Genomic DNA, 14,643 nt, shown 5'->3' with positions numbered 1-14,643 from the left:
TGCAAGTTTTAAAAATTCCGAACCAACCACACAATCTTCACACCAGGATGCGTACTTCCTCCCCCCCTCCCCCTTCCCCTCCCTCTCTCCCCCTCTTCCATTCTTTCTCTTTTTATTCCGGTCACAGAGACACACATCACGCCGCTCGAATGAAAGTATTCAGGTCAGACCCGTTGATCAGCGGATCGAATTCTACCCGATAAATCCGATACTTCGAGACGATTCCGGGGCATCTTCCGCTGGCGAGGGAAATCATTGCCGAAGCGAAAGCGCGCGACGGAACGATAGGTCTGCTGGTTTTCCTTAGCATATCGTATCGAATAGCGTACAAGTACTTGCATATGAGATGGGTAGATAGAGATGGAGGGAGGACGAAAGAGGGAGAAAGAAAAAGAGAAAGAGAAAGAGAGAGATAGGCATGCGTATGTTTCTCCATAAATATTCAAATGTTCAACTATTTATCTAACAACGTCTCTGTTTCTCTCTTCCAATCATTTCATTTCAATCTCCATCATCATCACTCTCTCCCGGCTCCTTCCTTCTTTAGTAGACCGGATATTAGCACATGTATCATTACCCAGCCTGTGGTATTACGCTCCACTCGCTTTGACCTTTGACCTGTTGTTGCCACCGATGACCTCGCTGTCTAATAATGATAATGACAACGGAGATGATTCATCACAGCGATGCCTCGAATTAAGAGATTGTGCTTGATGACTGATGCTTGATAACGGATGATGATGGTGGTGATGATAAATACAAACACCACAACGACAGTAAAAATAGCAATAACAACCGAAGCACCATCAAGATCACCACCACCACCAACAACAACCGAATCCCCACCACGACAGGCCCCGACGCCCGCCCGCCCGCCCGCCCACCCACTCACCCATTCACCTACCCTGTCGGATCACCACTTGTACCCGAGTTGAAATCGCCATCTCTCGCTTTCCCTTTTGAGGAGCCTTGTCATTCAAGGGCTTGTTCTCCTTGTTATGATTATTGTTATCATCATTGCTATCATCGTTTTTATCATCATTATTACTGTTATTGTTACTATCATTCCTATTATCATTACTTTTATCATTATCCTTTATTTACCATTATCTTTTTTGGAGTTATTATGATCACCATCATTAATAATTACCATTACTCGTATCATTATCATTAGCATTGTCATTATCATTACTTCTCCTCTTATCACTACTATCGCTGCCACTCTTATCAACATCATTACTATTGTTAGTTTTGCGCCTATTCTTATCGGAAACGCGTTAGCTCCGGATCGGCTTCTTCATGTTGGGAGCATGGCCTGTCTCCCGCCTTCGAAAATATGGAGGCGGAAGCACGGCGGATCAGAGAAGAAAAAAAAATGAGCCTCTACGGATTTGGGGATCCACTTTACCCCTTTTCGACGAGGGGGTGGAGGTAGGGGGAGGGGTGGAGGTAGGGGGAGGGGTGGTGGGGAGGTGGAATGGTGGGGAGATGGGGAGGTGAGTGGGTGGGTGGGTGGGTGGGCGGGCGGGTGCATGTGTGCTTGCGTTGTACGTGAGTGTTTATATTTTGCTCGACTTGTCTTTGTACGAAGGCAACAATGCTTAATCATGGCATCGAGTCGAAAATCACTTCGAAACCGGATCGGCAAATTGTCCGAAATTGGTCGCAGAATAACGTGATGTGTTTAACGGCGAACAACAGCAATTTCCCAAGACTTTCCATTTAGAAGAGATGATTTACTTTCCTAAGCATCTCTCTCTCTCTCTCTCTCTCTCTTCTCATTTATATCATTAGGTCGATATTTGTTGGACTTCCGAAAGCGAATAAAAAATATCTTCAGTTGTTTTCAATTACAAGCATAAATTAATCACAAAATTTCCAGAGCGCATAAAACGAAAAGAAAAGAACAAAAAAAAAAAAAACGTTATTTTCACTCGTTTTCTCTGCCACAAGAATCTTTTAACACAAGGTTTCCCTTCCATATCTTTTTTTTCTAAATTTCTCCCGACCTCCTACGCGGGAAGTCAAAAAGATCTTGACATCACGTTCAGTGTCTAAAATAGGAAAGAAAAAAAAACAGAAAATAAAACAGAATACCACAGTCAATAAAAAAAGACGAAATGTGACCCACAAAACAAAGCACCACATCAAAGAAGAAACAGCCAACCGTGGCGACTTTCCACAAGGGATGTGACCAGGAAACACATCGTGACCGAACCCCCTTCCCTCCCCCCCCTTCCGTGTGTGGTGCTCGGAAAAAAATAAATCTTCTATTTGAATGTCTATAAGCGTTGTAACGTGATACATAAAAAAACACATTTGATAGAATTGATCTGTGGCTTGGGAGATACAGATGCGAATTTTAGAGAGAGAGAAAGATTTATGTAAATATATCGATATCCATCTTCTCTCTCTCTCTCTCTCTCTCTCTCACACACACACACACGTACGTGTATCTCCATTCATCTTTAAATGTGTTTCCTCGACAGCCAATTCATTTCCTCTCCTCAAACTTTCTCCAAGTCCTCTCGCCACGGGCGGGGAGAAAAGAGGAAACACAATTACAGTCACAATAACGACAATAACCGGAGGTGCCAAAGCGAGAATGACGACAAGGAAAAAAAGGGGCACCCCCTGGACCTCCCTCCCCCTCCCCCCACGCCAAAACAATGCCAGCGACGGGTGCCAAGATTCTCAAAACCGGAGGTATGGGGCGGGCAGGCAGGAGGGCAGGCAGGCAGGCATCGTCAGAGATGCCCCACGACCTACGAGCCTTTCTTTGTCACGTCGAAAGTGTGCCCCGTAATGAATAGAAAAAAAGGATGGAAAGGACGGCGTGATTTTACACTTGCTGGACGTGTTGGAAATCCCTTTTGTGTCTTTTTCTTTTGGTTGTTTGTTTGTCACGCTTTTCTTTTATTACTGTTGAATCTCGTTGTTGTATTGTCTTTTTTTTCTGTCGATATTTTTCTTCGTTCATTTCCTCTCCTCCCGTACTTTCTCTGTGTCGGTTTGTCTCGTATGTATGTTATGTGTACCTGTATGTGTACCTGTATGTGTACCTGTATGTGTACCTGTATGTGTACCTGTATGTGTACCTGTAAGTGTTCCTGTAAGTGTTCCTGTAAGTGTACCTGTACGTGTACCTGTATGTGCATATGCATACATACATTTATGTGTATCTACCTATCTATCTATCTATCTTTTATGTATCTATCTATCTATCTATATATATATATATATATATATATATATATATATATATATATATATATATATATATATATATATATACACACAATTTTCCCAACAACTTCGACTACCTCCATATACAACACATCTAACAGAATAAACTCCGTCCCCAACCCACCCCCCTCCCCCCACCCCAGTAACAGGTACCGGTAACTCAGCGTACGTCTGTCTCTCTCGCGCGCGCTCTACGCTGGACGGGTAACCTAAATACCATTCAGACGGAGGCAAAGGGGTAATACGTTACCTCTCCGCTGCTTGCTTATTATGGCTAATTAAAGATTCAACAGGAGAATGTTTTGTGCCAAGAGGAAATTGGTCTCTTAAGACTTGGAAAATAAAAAGGGAATTTGTGAAACTGCAACATACTGAGCTAAGAATACTCCAAATGTGTTTCTGTTCATGAATCTATAAAGTGATGATGATAGTGGTAGTGGTGGTGGTGGTGGTGGTGGTGGTGATGATGATGATGATGATGATGATGATGATGATGATGATGATGATGATGATGATGATGATGATGATGATGATGATGATGATGATGATGATGATGATGATGATCATCATCATCATGATAAGACTAATAATCACACCAGCCATTACATTAATCCTACCCCCCACCCCCGAAAAAAACAACAAACAAAAACCGTCTGCATCCTCCACCGCGGTCACTATCGTCCCCAATATCGGACAAATTATCGCAACCCGAAACCAGCTCGGCGGCCGGATAACAAGAACTACGGGAACATATGGCACACGGTAATGCGGTATTGACGACCGTTCGGCGGGTGATTATGTCTGACCGGGTTTCGGGTTACCGCAGCCGCTCGCTCGCTCAGTCGCTTCCGCCGCCGTATCCGTCCGTCCGTCCGTCCGGCCGTCTTTCGGGAACAGACTTGACGATTGACAGAAACGTGAAAAAAAATCGAAGAAAAGGGGAGGGAGGGGGAGGGACGGAGACTGGGAAACAGAGAGGGCGTGAGTAGGGAGGGAGAGAGAAGAGAGACAAAAAAAATATATATATGTATATATTATATTATATCATATATATATATATATATATATATATATATATATATATATATATACAGAGAGAGAGAGAGAGAGAGAGAGAGAGAGAGAGAGAGAGAGAGAGAGAGAGAGAGAGAGAGAGAGAGAGAGAGAGAGAGAGAGAGAGAGAGAGAGAGAGAGAGAGAGAGAGAGAGAGAGAGAGAGAGAGAGAGAGAGAGAGAGAGAGAGAGAGAGAGAAGGCCCAAGAGCAGGCCGCTGCCTGGAAGCAGGTCAGGAATCTGGGTCTTCCTTAACCACACCTGCGGAAACCAACGCGAAGACAGCCTGTGTGCTATACAGAGGACCACACCCACGCCAGCCTATAACACCCACGCCAACTCACAACACCCACGCTGGTGGCTTATAACACCCACACCCACACAAGCCAGCCCATGACACCTAGACCCATACCGGTGGCTTTTAACATCCACACCCACAACAACTAATAACATCCACGCCCGCCTTCATATCAACCCATTACACATACACCCAAGCCGGTATACATCAACATCAACACCCACGTCCACGCCCACGTCCACGCCCGCACGAAGTCTGACACGGACCAAGCCATCTGTCAATCACCCTCCCAGGCAGGAATTAATCAAGGCGTTTGAAGCCAAGTATAGGCGAAGCGGCTGTACTTCCTGTTTGCGTGTAGACGAGGGTGGGTGGCTGGGCGGATGGCTGGGCTCATTAGCTGGTGGATGGGTGGATGGGTGGATAGAAAAGAGGCCGTATGGATAATTGGACAAGCGGAATAAGAAAACAATTTTAACAAAAAGAGAGAAAAATAAGTAAATGAGTAGACAAAATATCGAGAACGAAGAAAAAACGCGAGAAATGCGAAAATGGGGAAGTTCAAGTGACCTAAAGTAAGGTCAAGGCTGACTCGACTGAACCGGTCGAAGGAGATGACCTTAATATGTCAAGAGACTCGCTCCCCCCACCCACCCTACCCCCACCCCCACCTCCATCCCCCTTCCCCCGACACACACCCTCGCGCCTATGCTAGAATCGTCTTCCTCTTTGCGGGTGATGGAGACGAAGATGGAGATCATGATGATGAGGATGATGATGATGATGATGATGATGATGATGATGACTGTGATGATGGTGGTGGCGTTGGCAGTGATGGTGATGGTAGTCATCATCACGGATAATAAGAGTTCTGTGCTGTGGGATGCGATAGTAATCTTCATGAATATGACGCTTGTGACGAAAAATGAAGATGACGATGAAAGTTAAGATAACTTTACTCATGAAACTTAAGGAAGAGAAAGACAATGCCATTTCGGATGTGAGACCTAGAACGATACTGGAGAGAGAGAGAGAGAGAGAGAGAGAGAGAGAGAGAGAGAGAGAGAGAGAGAGAGAGAGAGAGAGAGAGAGAGTGAGAGAGAGTGAGAGAGAGTGAGAGAGAGTGAGAGAGAGTGAGAGAGGGTGAGAAAGAGTATGAAAGAGTGAGAGACTGAGAGTAAGAGAGAGAGAGAGAGAGAGAGAGAGAGAGAGAGAGAGAGAGAGAGAGAGAGAGAGAGAGAGAGAGAGAGAGAGAGAGAGAGAGAGAGAGAGAGAAGAGAAAAGAAAGAGAAAAGATACAAAGAGAGAGACTGAGAGCGAACGACCGAGAGAGACAAGAGACCTAGAGAGTGTGAGAAAGCGCCGCAACCTGACACCGAGAGATTAAATTCTCCCCAGCTTCCGTCCTGCCTCTGCCGCCGCCCCGCCGCCCCGCCGCCGTCACACCTGTTCCGGAAGCATCGTGGGGAGGCGAAGCGTCTTAAGTTCCCGGATGTCCTAAATTCCGGTGTCGGCTTTTACCTTTCATTTACTAATTCCTTTTTCGTGTACAGGTCATGCTTCTAAACCATTTCTTATTCGACGCTGTTGTTTTTACTTTTATTATTGTTCTCTATCTATATTTGATTACGAGAATGAAATTGAAAAAATATGTAAAATCTACATCTAACCCCAATCACAAATACCGTGAGAAGAGGCGGAAACAAAACGCAATCAACCTGAATAAAAAAAATAATAACAAATATATATATATATATATATATATATATATATATATATATATATATATATATAACCACATAAAAATAACAATAAAATGAAAAAGACAAACGCTTGCCCTGAGAATCCCAGCCGTTTAATATTTCCCGGGTTAATGGGGTTAGGGCATGAAGAGAACATACTAAGCCATTCATTGCAATGCAAGGCGGAGCGAGCGCCAAAAGGGTTCGAGTGCGGCCGCCGAATACCGAAACGAGACTCCCTTCCCTGCGAATCGTTGCGCGTTCGTTATAATGGAGCCAGATTTCCAAGGCTTGTGCTGACAAGGGTTATCAGGCAAGGCAAATTGTCATTGCGGACAGGAGAGAAACTGCATGACAAGGTCTACTGAATAGTACTGTGAATCTAAGATGCATATATTCATGTGCGGGTACACACACACACACACACACACACACACACACACACACACACACACACACACACACACACATATATATATATGTGTGTGTGTGTGTGTGTGTGTGTGTGTGTGTGTGTGTGTGTGTGTGTGTGTGTGTGTGTGTGTGTATGTAAATGTGTGTTTTTGGCGCTTTTGACGCCAAATCTACGGTTCTGTGCCACACGATGCTGTAAATACATATAAATTTCCGATATAATCCTTGAAAATGACATGTCAAAGCATGTCAGGAACACTAACTAGCATCTGACACGGAATGACATGCCTGTGTGACATGATTCGTATGTCTGCAACACTTCCGCCTCCACCCTTTCTCCTGCCGTTGCAAGCACCTATTCACACATAATGAGCGTGCAATTGAAGCACACACGTCTAAGCTCAGGCACACCCACGGAAACCTTTTCGTTCGTCTTTTCAACCCCCTCTTCCTATTTTGCCCCCCTCTTTTTCCATTCACCTGTGCCTCTCTAATCAACTCTTTTATTTTTTTCACATCTCTAGTACCGTTCTCACTTCACTTCTCTCCCCCTCCCTCTTTCTGATCCACATATCTACAGACAGACAAACACAGACACAGAACCTCCTCCATCGCCATATACAGACAGCCAGCCATGCACTCATTTCACAGACACAAGACAGTTTCACATCCTTCCCCATCACCATGTCCAGAGACATCCTACTCCATCGTCATGCAAAAACGCAAGACAGACATACATGACCCCCCACACCCAGCCCCACCCAAACCTCAATGCACAGACAAATACACACAAAGACAAACACACCCCTTCCAATAAAGTTAGACCGTTAACACCAAACGCCGTTTTGTTTGCCTCCCGCCTCTCCGAACGCAACACAAACAGATGCAACGATATCAAGGCACAGCGCTTGCACACACAATACGAAACAGTTGTACAAACGCAATGATAAAAGACGACTAGAAGGAGGCGGAGAGGAAGGGAACGAGGGAAGGGGAGAGAGAGAGGGAAGGGAGGGTGGGAAGGGACGGGGAGGGGGAAGGAGAGAGGGGAGAGGGAAATGAAGAGGGGGAGGGGGAGGGAGGGGGAAGGAGAGAGGGGAGAGGGAAATGGAGAGGGGGAAAGGGGAAGGGCAGAAGAGGAGAGAAAAAGAAGAAGAGAGACCAAAATTTAAAGAGAGAGAGACAAAGAGAAAGGAGAGAATCGACTGTAGGAGACCCTCGCTCCCATACTCCACCTCCACCTCCTTCATTACCGTCTCACGCTGCACTCATAGTTTCAGTTACGTCAACAAGCATCGACATTTGCATTCTCTCACACTTCTTGATTGAACGCTGCACAGGTCGTGGTCTTGCCCCCCTCCCCCCTCTCCTCTTTACGATCCCGTTGGCCGTAATAATAAGGACTTCCGTAAGTGAGTTCGGTTACGAGTGCCTGAACCGGAGTGTGTCGTATATTTTTCTATCGTAACGGATTTTCAAGCAATCTATTTGCCTTCTATTCTCTTCTCTTTTCTTTTCTTTTTTTGGCTCCCGTTTTCTGATCTATTCTGCATGTTTCATATTATTCGTATTGCAAAGCTTTTTATTCTTTGTGTTGTTTTACGTTCGAATGTTTCTCTCTCTCTCTCTCTCTCTCTCTCTCTCTCTCTCTCTCTCTCTCTCTCTCTCTCTCTCTCTCTCTCTCTCACCGTTCTCTTACCCTCATCTCCACAGTTCTCCCATTTCACTCTCAATCCCATCACATCTTTGTTCTCTACCTCGTCCCCCTTCCCTGAACCCTTCTCTCCTTTCCCGTCAACCCCCAACCCCAACCCCGTCCAATGGGTCCCCTTCATTCAATTCTCACGTTCTTTAAACCCTTGAGCAATCGGACCTGGGAACAAGGCCACCCTCGTCACCCCGCCCGAGCGTCTTCCAAGCAAGTTAGTCAAGTCTAGATGGGAGCTATGGGTTCCTGGGTCCCCCTTCCCTCCCTCCCTCTCTACCTTCTTTTTTTTTCTTTATTTCTTCTATATGTTTTTTCTGCTCTTTTCATTTCTCTATTTTCTTCGTTACCCACATCACATAAACTACACAGTTTTACTTGCATCATCATCATCATCATCATCATCATCATCATCATCTTCTTCTTCTTCTTCTCCTCCTCCTCTTTTTCTTATTCTTGTTCTTCCCATATACCATATTTTCCTTCCCCTCCCCCTCTTCTTCTTCCCCTTCCTCCCTCCCTTCCTCCCCCTTTCCCCCTCCTCTTCCCACGGCCTATACTTTAAGACTTCGCGTGAGTGGTTCGGCTGGTTCGGTCTGGAAGGTTCGATTACGGAAATGACGCAAATTACGCCAGTCGTGCGACGCTAACCTAAAGAACGGAATGATATATAGGCCATTGACGGGTCCTCGTTACGCTTATAGAGGGGGAACGAAGAACGTGTGTGTGTGGGGGGGGGTAGAGACGGGAATAAAGTGGGACAAGAAAGATGAGAAAGTATAGAACAGATGAATTATTGCCATTATGCCATGCGTAAGATTTCCAACATAGAAACTTCATACAATAATGACGTCACACTAGGTACAAACTACCCTAGAGGTGCTGGGTTAAAACAGTTTGTGATCTTATTTTTCTCCTTCTATTTACACGCCCAGAGAGCGCTGGGTTTAGAGAACCCTTTTCCCGCGGACTCGGATCAAATGCACTTTTGAAAGGTGAGTCGCCTAGTCAAGGTCGCTGCTGAAGAACTGGATTTTATATACCCGGTCCCTAGACCATTTCTATACAAGGGATATAAAAAAAAAAACATTAAAAGACCATAGATACCGAACGTCTTAATTAATAAAACGTAAATATTTAAAACTAATCTGAATACATTATTCTTTGTATAATATTTACATATCCAATACACAAAAACAACAGACGAACATCAACCCTGAACATGCCCAACGGCCAAAACGAGTTCAAGTGACAATTACTCTCGTCAACTCGGCAAAACTACATTCGGGTTATTTTGGAAAATGTGATAAACGTATTCTAACCGGCAAATTATCTAACATTACCGACAAAGGGTTTGTCGTACCCAAGACACGGGTTCTCACGGGTTATCACAGTAACACACATACGCAGAGGGTCCGCGAACGATGGGGGGAAAGGGGAAGGGGAAGGGGAAGGAGAAGAGAAAGAGGAGGAGGAGGAGGAGGAGGAGGAGGAGGAGGAGGAGGAGGAGGAGGAGGAGAAGGAGGAGGAGGAGGAGGAGGTGGAAGAGGAGGAGGAGAAGGAGGAGGAGGAGGAGGAGGGGGAGGGGGAGGAGGAGGAGGAGGAGGAGAAGAAGAAGAAGAAGAGGAAGAAGAAGAAAAGGGAAGGGGAAGGGAAGGGAGGGAGAAGGGAGAGGGAGAGAAGGTAAGGGAGATGGCGGAAGCGGGTAAAGGAGAAAAAAATGAAAGGAAAAAAAGCAAGAAAAATAATAACACTTTCAAATCACGAACTGCCACACACATACACATGACGCATCTCGTTGTACATACAAAAAACAACATACCAAGATTACGATCATCTTTTTTCAGCAAGAGAGACGAGGAAATACAAATCATATTATCGCGTTTGTGAGAATAGCACGCGAGTGTGTCATTGGTGAACAACTATATAAAAATGATCGGTGATTTAAAAGAAAAAGAAAAAAAGTAAACATAAAAAAAGAAAATATGCAACCCCCAAATCTGATTTTCTCTTTTTTTTTGGGGGGGAGGGGAGAGATCCAAAAAGCACTGTCGTTTTTCCTTGTATGTCGTAAAGAACAAATAATGACTTAAAAAAAAAAAAAAAAAAAAAAAAAAAACTTTTCGTCTCAGCCCTGTGTCGCTCCATTTCGAACCATGAAAGGTAACACGAAAAAAATATATATATTCTAAAAAAGAAAAAAAACAACAACTACATTCTCCCATTCCAACACTGGAAAGCTCAGAATCAAACCAAACGAGCCTAAACATCTAACAAATAAACAAACAAATTCCCATATAACAAATTAGACACAATAAAAAAAAAACAAAAAAAAAAAGAAAAACTTTCGAAGCTTCGAACACTTACGGAGTCGAACCATCTCATCGTCCGAGAACTGTGACGTGTCGCTCTCCTCGTTGAAGATGTGGTAGTCGATGTTCTGGCAGTAGGTCTCGACGGGAGACAAGTACAGTTCCTCTGAAAAAAGAAAGGAAAATTGGAATTAATATCGAAGTATAAATAAGTTCATAATTGTATATACTTCAGAAAGAAAGAGTTTATAGATGAAATGTTGATAATGGAAGTCATGATAAGAGTTGCAAGAAAATCATGAAAATGGATGATGACTAAATGTTTTTCTTTTGTACTTTTTTTTGTTTTTTTGTACATGCCATATCCATTAGTAAACAGAGAAGCATAAATCATACATCTTAACCCACAACAATTATATCAAGTTCGGTATACAAATACTAATGACTATAATGACTTCCGTTGCAAGCGATCATTCCGAATAGACGCCTCACGGCACATCATCAGCTTCATTAATAAACATACAGACATTAATCACGCCTTTGTCAACGCACATTTTACGTTACACAATAGACAATCTATTAGATGTTAATGACAATAATGATACGGGAAGGAAGGTCAGGGTTAACATGCATGAAAACAAAGCCGTATTCGTCATGAGTAAACTAAGTTATTCAGGGCATCACAGTAACCAACACCAGTAAGCAAAGTTCATTCACGAATGAAATTCATTCAACGGGGTTAAGCTGAATGACGAAGCTTTAAACCGTGTGAGTAAAATGGCGGGGAAAAAACACTACGTGCTTATTGATTCGTGGTCTTGGGTAATATCGAGAATATTTTAGCGCGACACGAAAGAGAAATAAACCAAAGAATAATAACAAGTGCAAAAAAGGCGACAAGTATAAACGAGTATGTTGTCAGCATTGCATTGCATCTATTTTTAGCTGACAATAGGATCCTACAAGACAGCTTGGAGGATTCAATGCTTTTATTATTCTACATTTCTGATTCCTGTCACTCTCGCGCTATCTTCACTTGATATATGAAAACACAAAAAGCACTTAATAATAGATAAAATAATGAACTTCGGAGAAAGACTCGAGAAAAACAAGAATGCGGAGGAAAGATACACACTGAAAAAAGAACAGAAGAAATTAGTAGAAAAAGTAAAGACATCTTTTACGAGTTCAGAAACAATACTCTGCATTGTCTACATAATGTATTCGCCAAACTTTCGCTTTTCACTTTATTGTGAACGAGTGAGCACCGTTTTGGGAAAGGCTTTTCACCGTACAGAAAGATCGCACAAGATATGTGTTCCTTCTCTCAGTAATGAGAGAGAGAGAGAGAGAGAGAGAGAGAGAGAGAGAGAGAGAGAGAGAGAGAGAGAGAGAGAGAGAGAGAGAGAGAGAGAGAGAGAGAGAGAGAGAGAGAGAGAGAGAGACTTTCTTATAACAACACACCCCATTCATTATCTCACAAAACATCAAACTACAATAACACACTGACCACTAAGCATAAATCCCAGCGTATGTAGCAGAGTATTCCACAAAACAATAAGACATTAGTCATCCAAGCAAACTACAAAAGGGAAAAAAACACTACTCCACGCCCATAATCCTTAAAAATAAAAATAAAAACAATAAAAGACAGTATCACACTAGAGCACATTAGACAGTTGTGCGTGTCCTATGTGGGTTACGCCCAGAAGAGGCGTGTGTGTGTCTCCTCAATAGCCAGTACTGGAGACGCCTGACCCATATGAACGACAGGAAGTTGTTCATTTCGTTTAGAATCTGACCGTCTTGGCCCTCCCTGTTTGCCGCCCACTAACCCCCTCCCCTACTCCCCCCTTAGCTCCTTCCTCGCTCCTTCCCTCTTTCTTAATCCCACTTCGTCTCTCTTTTTCTTTGTTCCATCCAGTATACTTTTCTTCTCTCCCTCCCACCCTCCATCATCCAACGCTTTCCCTCCTTCCCTTCCCCTGCCTACTTCTCACCTCCTTCCTTCCCTCCTTCCCTCCCTCCTTCTTTCCCTCATTTGCGGTCTTTTTTCCAATTATCACTGCGGTCTCGAGCTTTCTTCTCGGGTGAATGAATGAGTCTGTGGACGACTGAGATATATTAACAGGTAAACAGACAACGTAATGTGGCTTTTTTAAATTTCTCTAAATACGTACGTGAGCAAAAAACAAAAAAAATCAACCGAAAAACACGCTATATGTTTTTCTCTCAGAACACGCACGTGAACGAAAATAAAACAAACAATAGTAAAATGAACCAAACCCAAATAGACAAGGAAACAGAGGGGAAAAAAACAATGACATGCACATATATAATCAAGGCATAAAAAACATTCACTAGCATCATTTCTAAGACACAAAGACCACAGCAAAACCTCTTTTGTCCAAACTATAAAACAAGCATACAAAAAAGAAAAAGAAAAATGGACGGAAAAAAAGGAAAAAAAAAAATCTTGACCGCTTGGAACTAGACCATGAACATTTCCCCTCCCCCACCCATCCCCCCATCCCCCCCTCCCCCTCCTGGTCGCCGCTGGTCGCCTTCCTCAAGTCCTCCAGGTCAGCCTCGCGAACAAGACCTACATCAATCAAGTTCTGGCTTATTTGGGGGTCACCTTGTGGGACAATTACACTCCCTCCCCCTCTTCTTCCTATCCCCCCCTCCTCTCCTCACCATACAAGACTCCACCATGTCGATAACCATATTTGGTGTCGTTCCAGATGGGGAGGGGGGAGAGAGGGAAGGAAGGAGGGAGGGAGAGGGAGAGAGAGAGGGAGGGAGGGAGAGGGAGAGAGAGAGGGAGGGAGGGAGGGAGGGAGAGAGAGAGAGAGAGAGAGAGAGAGAGAGAGAGAGAGAGAGAGAGAGAGAGAGAGAGAGAGAGAGAGAGAGAGAGAGAGAGAGAGAGAGAGAGACCGAGACCTACCTATCCCATCTAAGGTATTATAAAAAAAGAACATACACACCCACGCACGCACGCACATTCAAGCATAGCATTTCCCGCAGGAGCCGCTTGTTCGCTGCCTGCATGCATCCCCGCGCGACCTCGCCTTGCCTATCTGCAATCATAACTGTCGAGGCGGCGAAGGAGCGGCTCGACTGCCTCTCCAACCAGACATTGCCTTTGCACTTCCTGGTCTGCCTGTCTGTCTGTTTCTCTCTCTGCCTCCCTCTCTTTATTTCTTTTTTCCTTCTTTCTTTCTTTTTTCTTTCGCTTTCTTTCTTTATTCATTTCTATCTCTCTAAACTATGTCTCGTCTGCGAGAAAACGAAATGGGTAAAAAAGGGTGGAGGAGAGGTGGAAGAAAGTGTGTGTGTGTGTGTGTGTGTGTGTGTGTGTGTGTGTGTGTGTGTGTGTGTGTGTGTGTGTGTGTGGGGGAGAGAGAGAGAGAGAGAGAGAGAGAGAGAGAGAGAGAGAGAGAGAGAGAGAGAGAGAGAGAGAGAGAGAGAGAGAGAGAGAGAGTCCTCCTTAGCAGTCAATTACTTCCTGAAACGCCGTCTAGTAATTATCCAGAATAAATAAGCGAGCAAAGGTTAAGTTACGAACCCAATGCGCCATATTTCTTAGTCATCTCAAGACGCCATTATTGTTTATCTTTCACATGTTCCATGTTCCTTCCACTCCAATATTCAATTTCTTCTCATCTTTATTCTCTCCTCTGCCTCGTTCTTTTCCTCGTTTTTTTTCACTTATTTTTTTCTCACCTTTCACTCTGTACTTCATTCATCCATTATTTGTGTTTTTCCTTTTCTTCCTTTCGCAATTCACATATTTCCTTCCCTCTCTCTTCTTCTCTCCCACGCCATACTCCCCATCTTTCCTTACCTCCTACTCCCTTCCCCCTTCCCCCTA

At 44.0% G+C, this 14,643-nt stretch overlaps 1 protein-coding gene across 2 annotated transcripts in view; it reads right to left on the bottom strand.

Moving 5' to 3' along the window:
• LOC122260268 (uncharacterized) overlaps positions 1-14,643 on the bottom strand; it is a 68,290-nt gene that overhangs the window by 17,912 nt on the left and 35,735 nt on the right. For both annotated transcript variants that reach the window (XM_043027458.2, XM_043027459.2), the window contains exon 3: positions 10,825-10,935. In XM_043027458.2, the coding sequence (XP_042883392.1) occupies positions 10,825-10,935 (111 nt within the window). The remainder of the gene's footprint in view (positions 1-10,824; positions 10,936-14,643) is intronic.

This window comes from Penaeus japonicus, unplaced genomic scaffold (assembly GCF_977035675.1).
Source record: "Penaeus japonicus unplaced genomic scaffold, GWHDUDI00000001_assembly GWHDUDI00000039, whole genome shotgun sequence".
Classification (NCBI taxonomy): Eukaryota; Metazoa; Arthropoda; class Malacostraca; order Decapoda; family Penaeidae; genus Penaeus; species Penaeus japonicus.
This window is presented reverse-complemented; position numbering and strand designations above follow the sequence as displayed.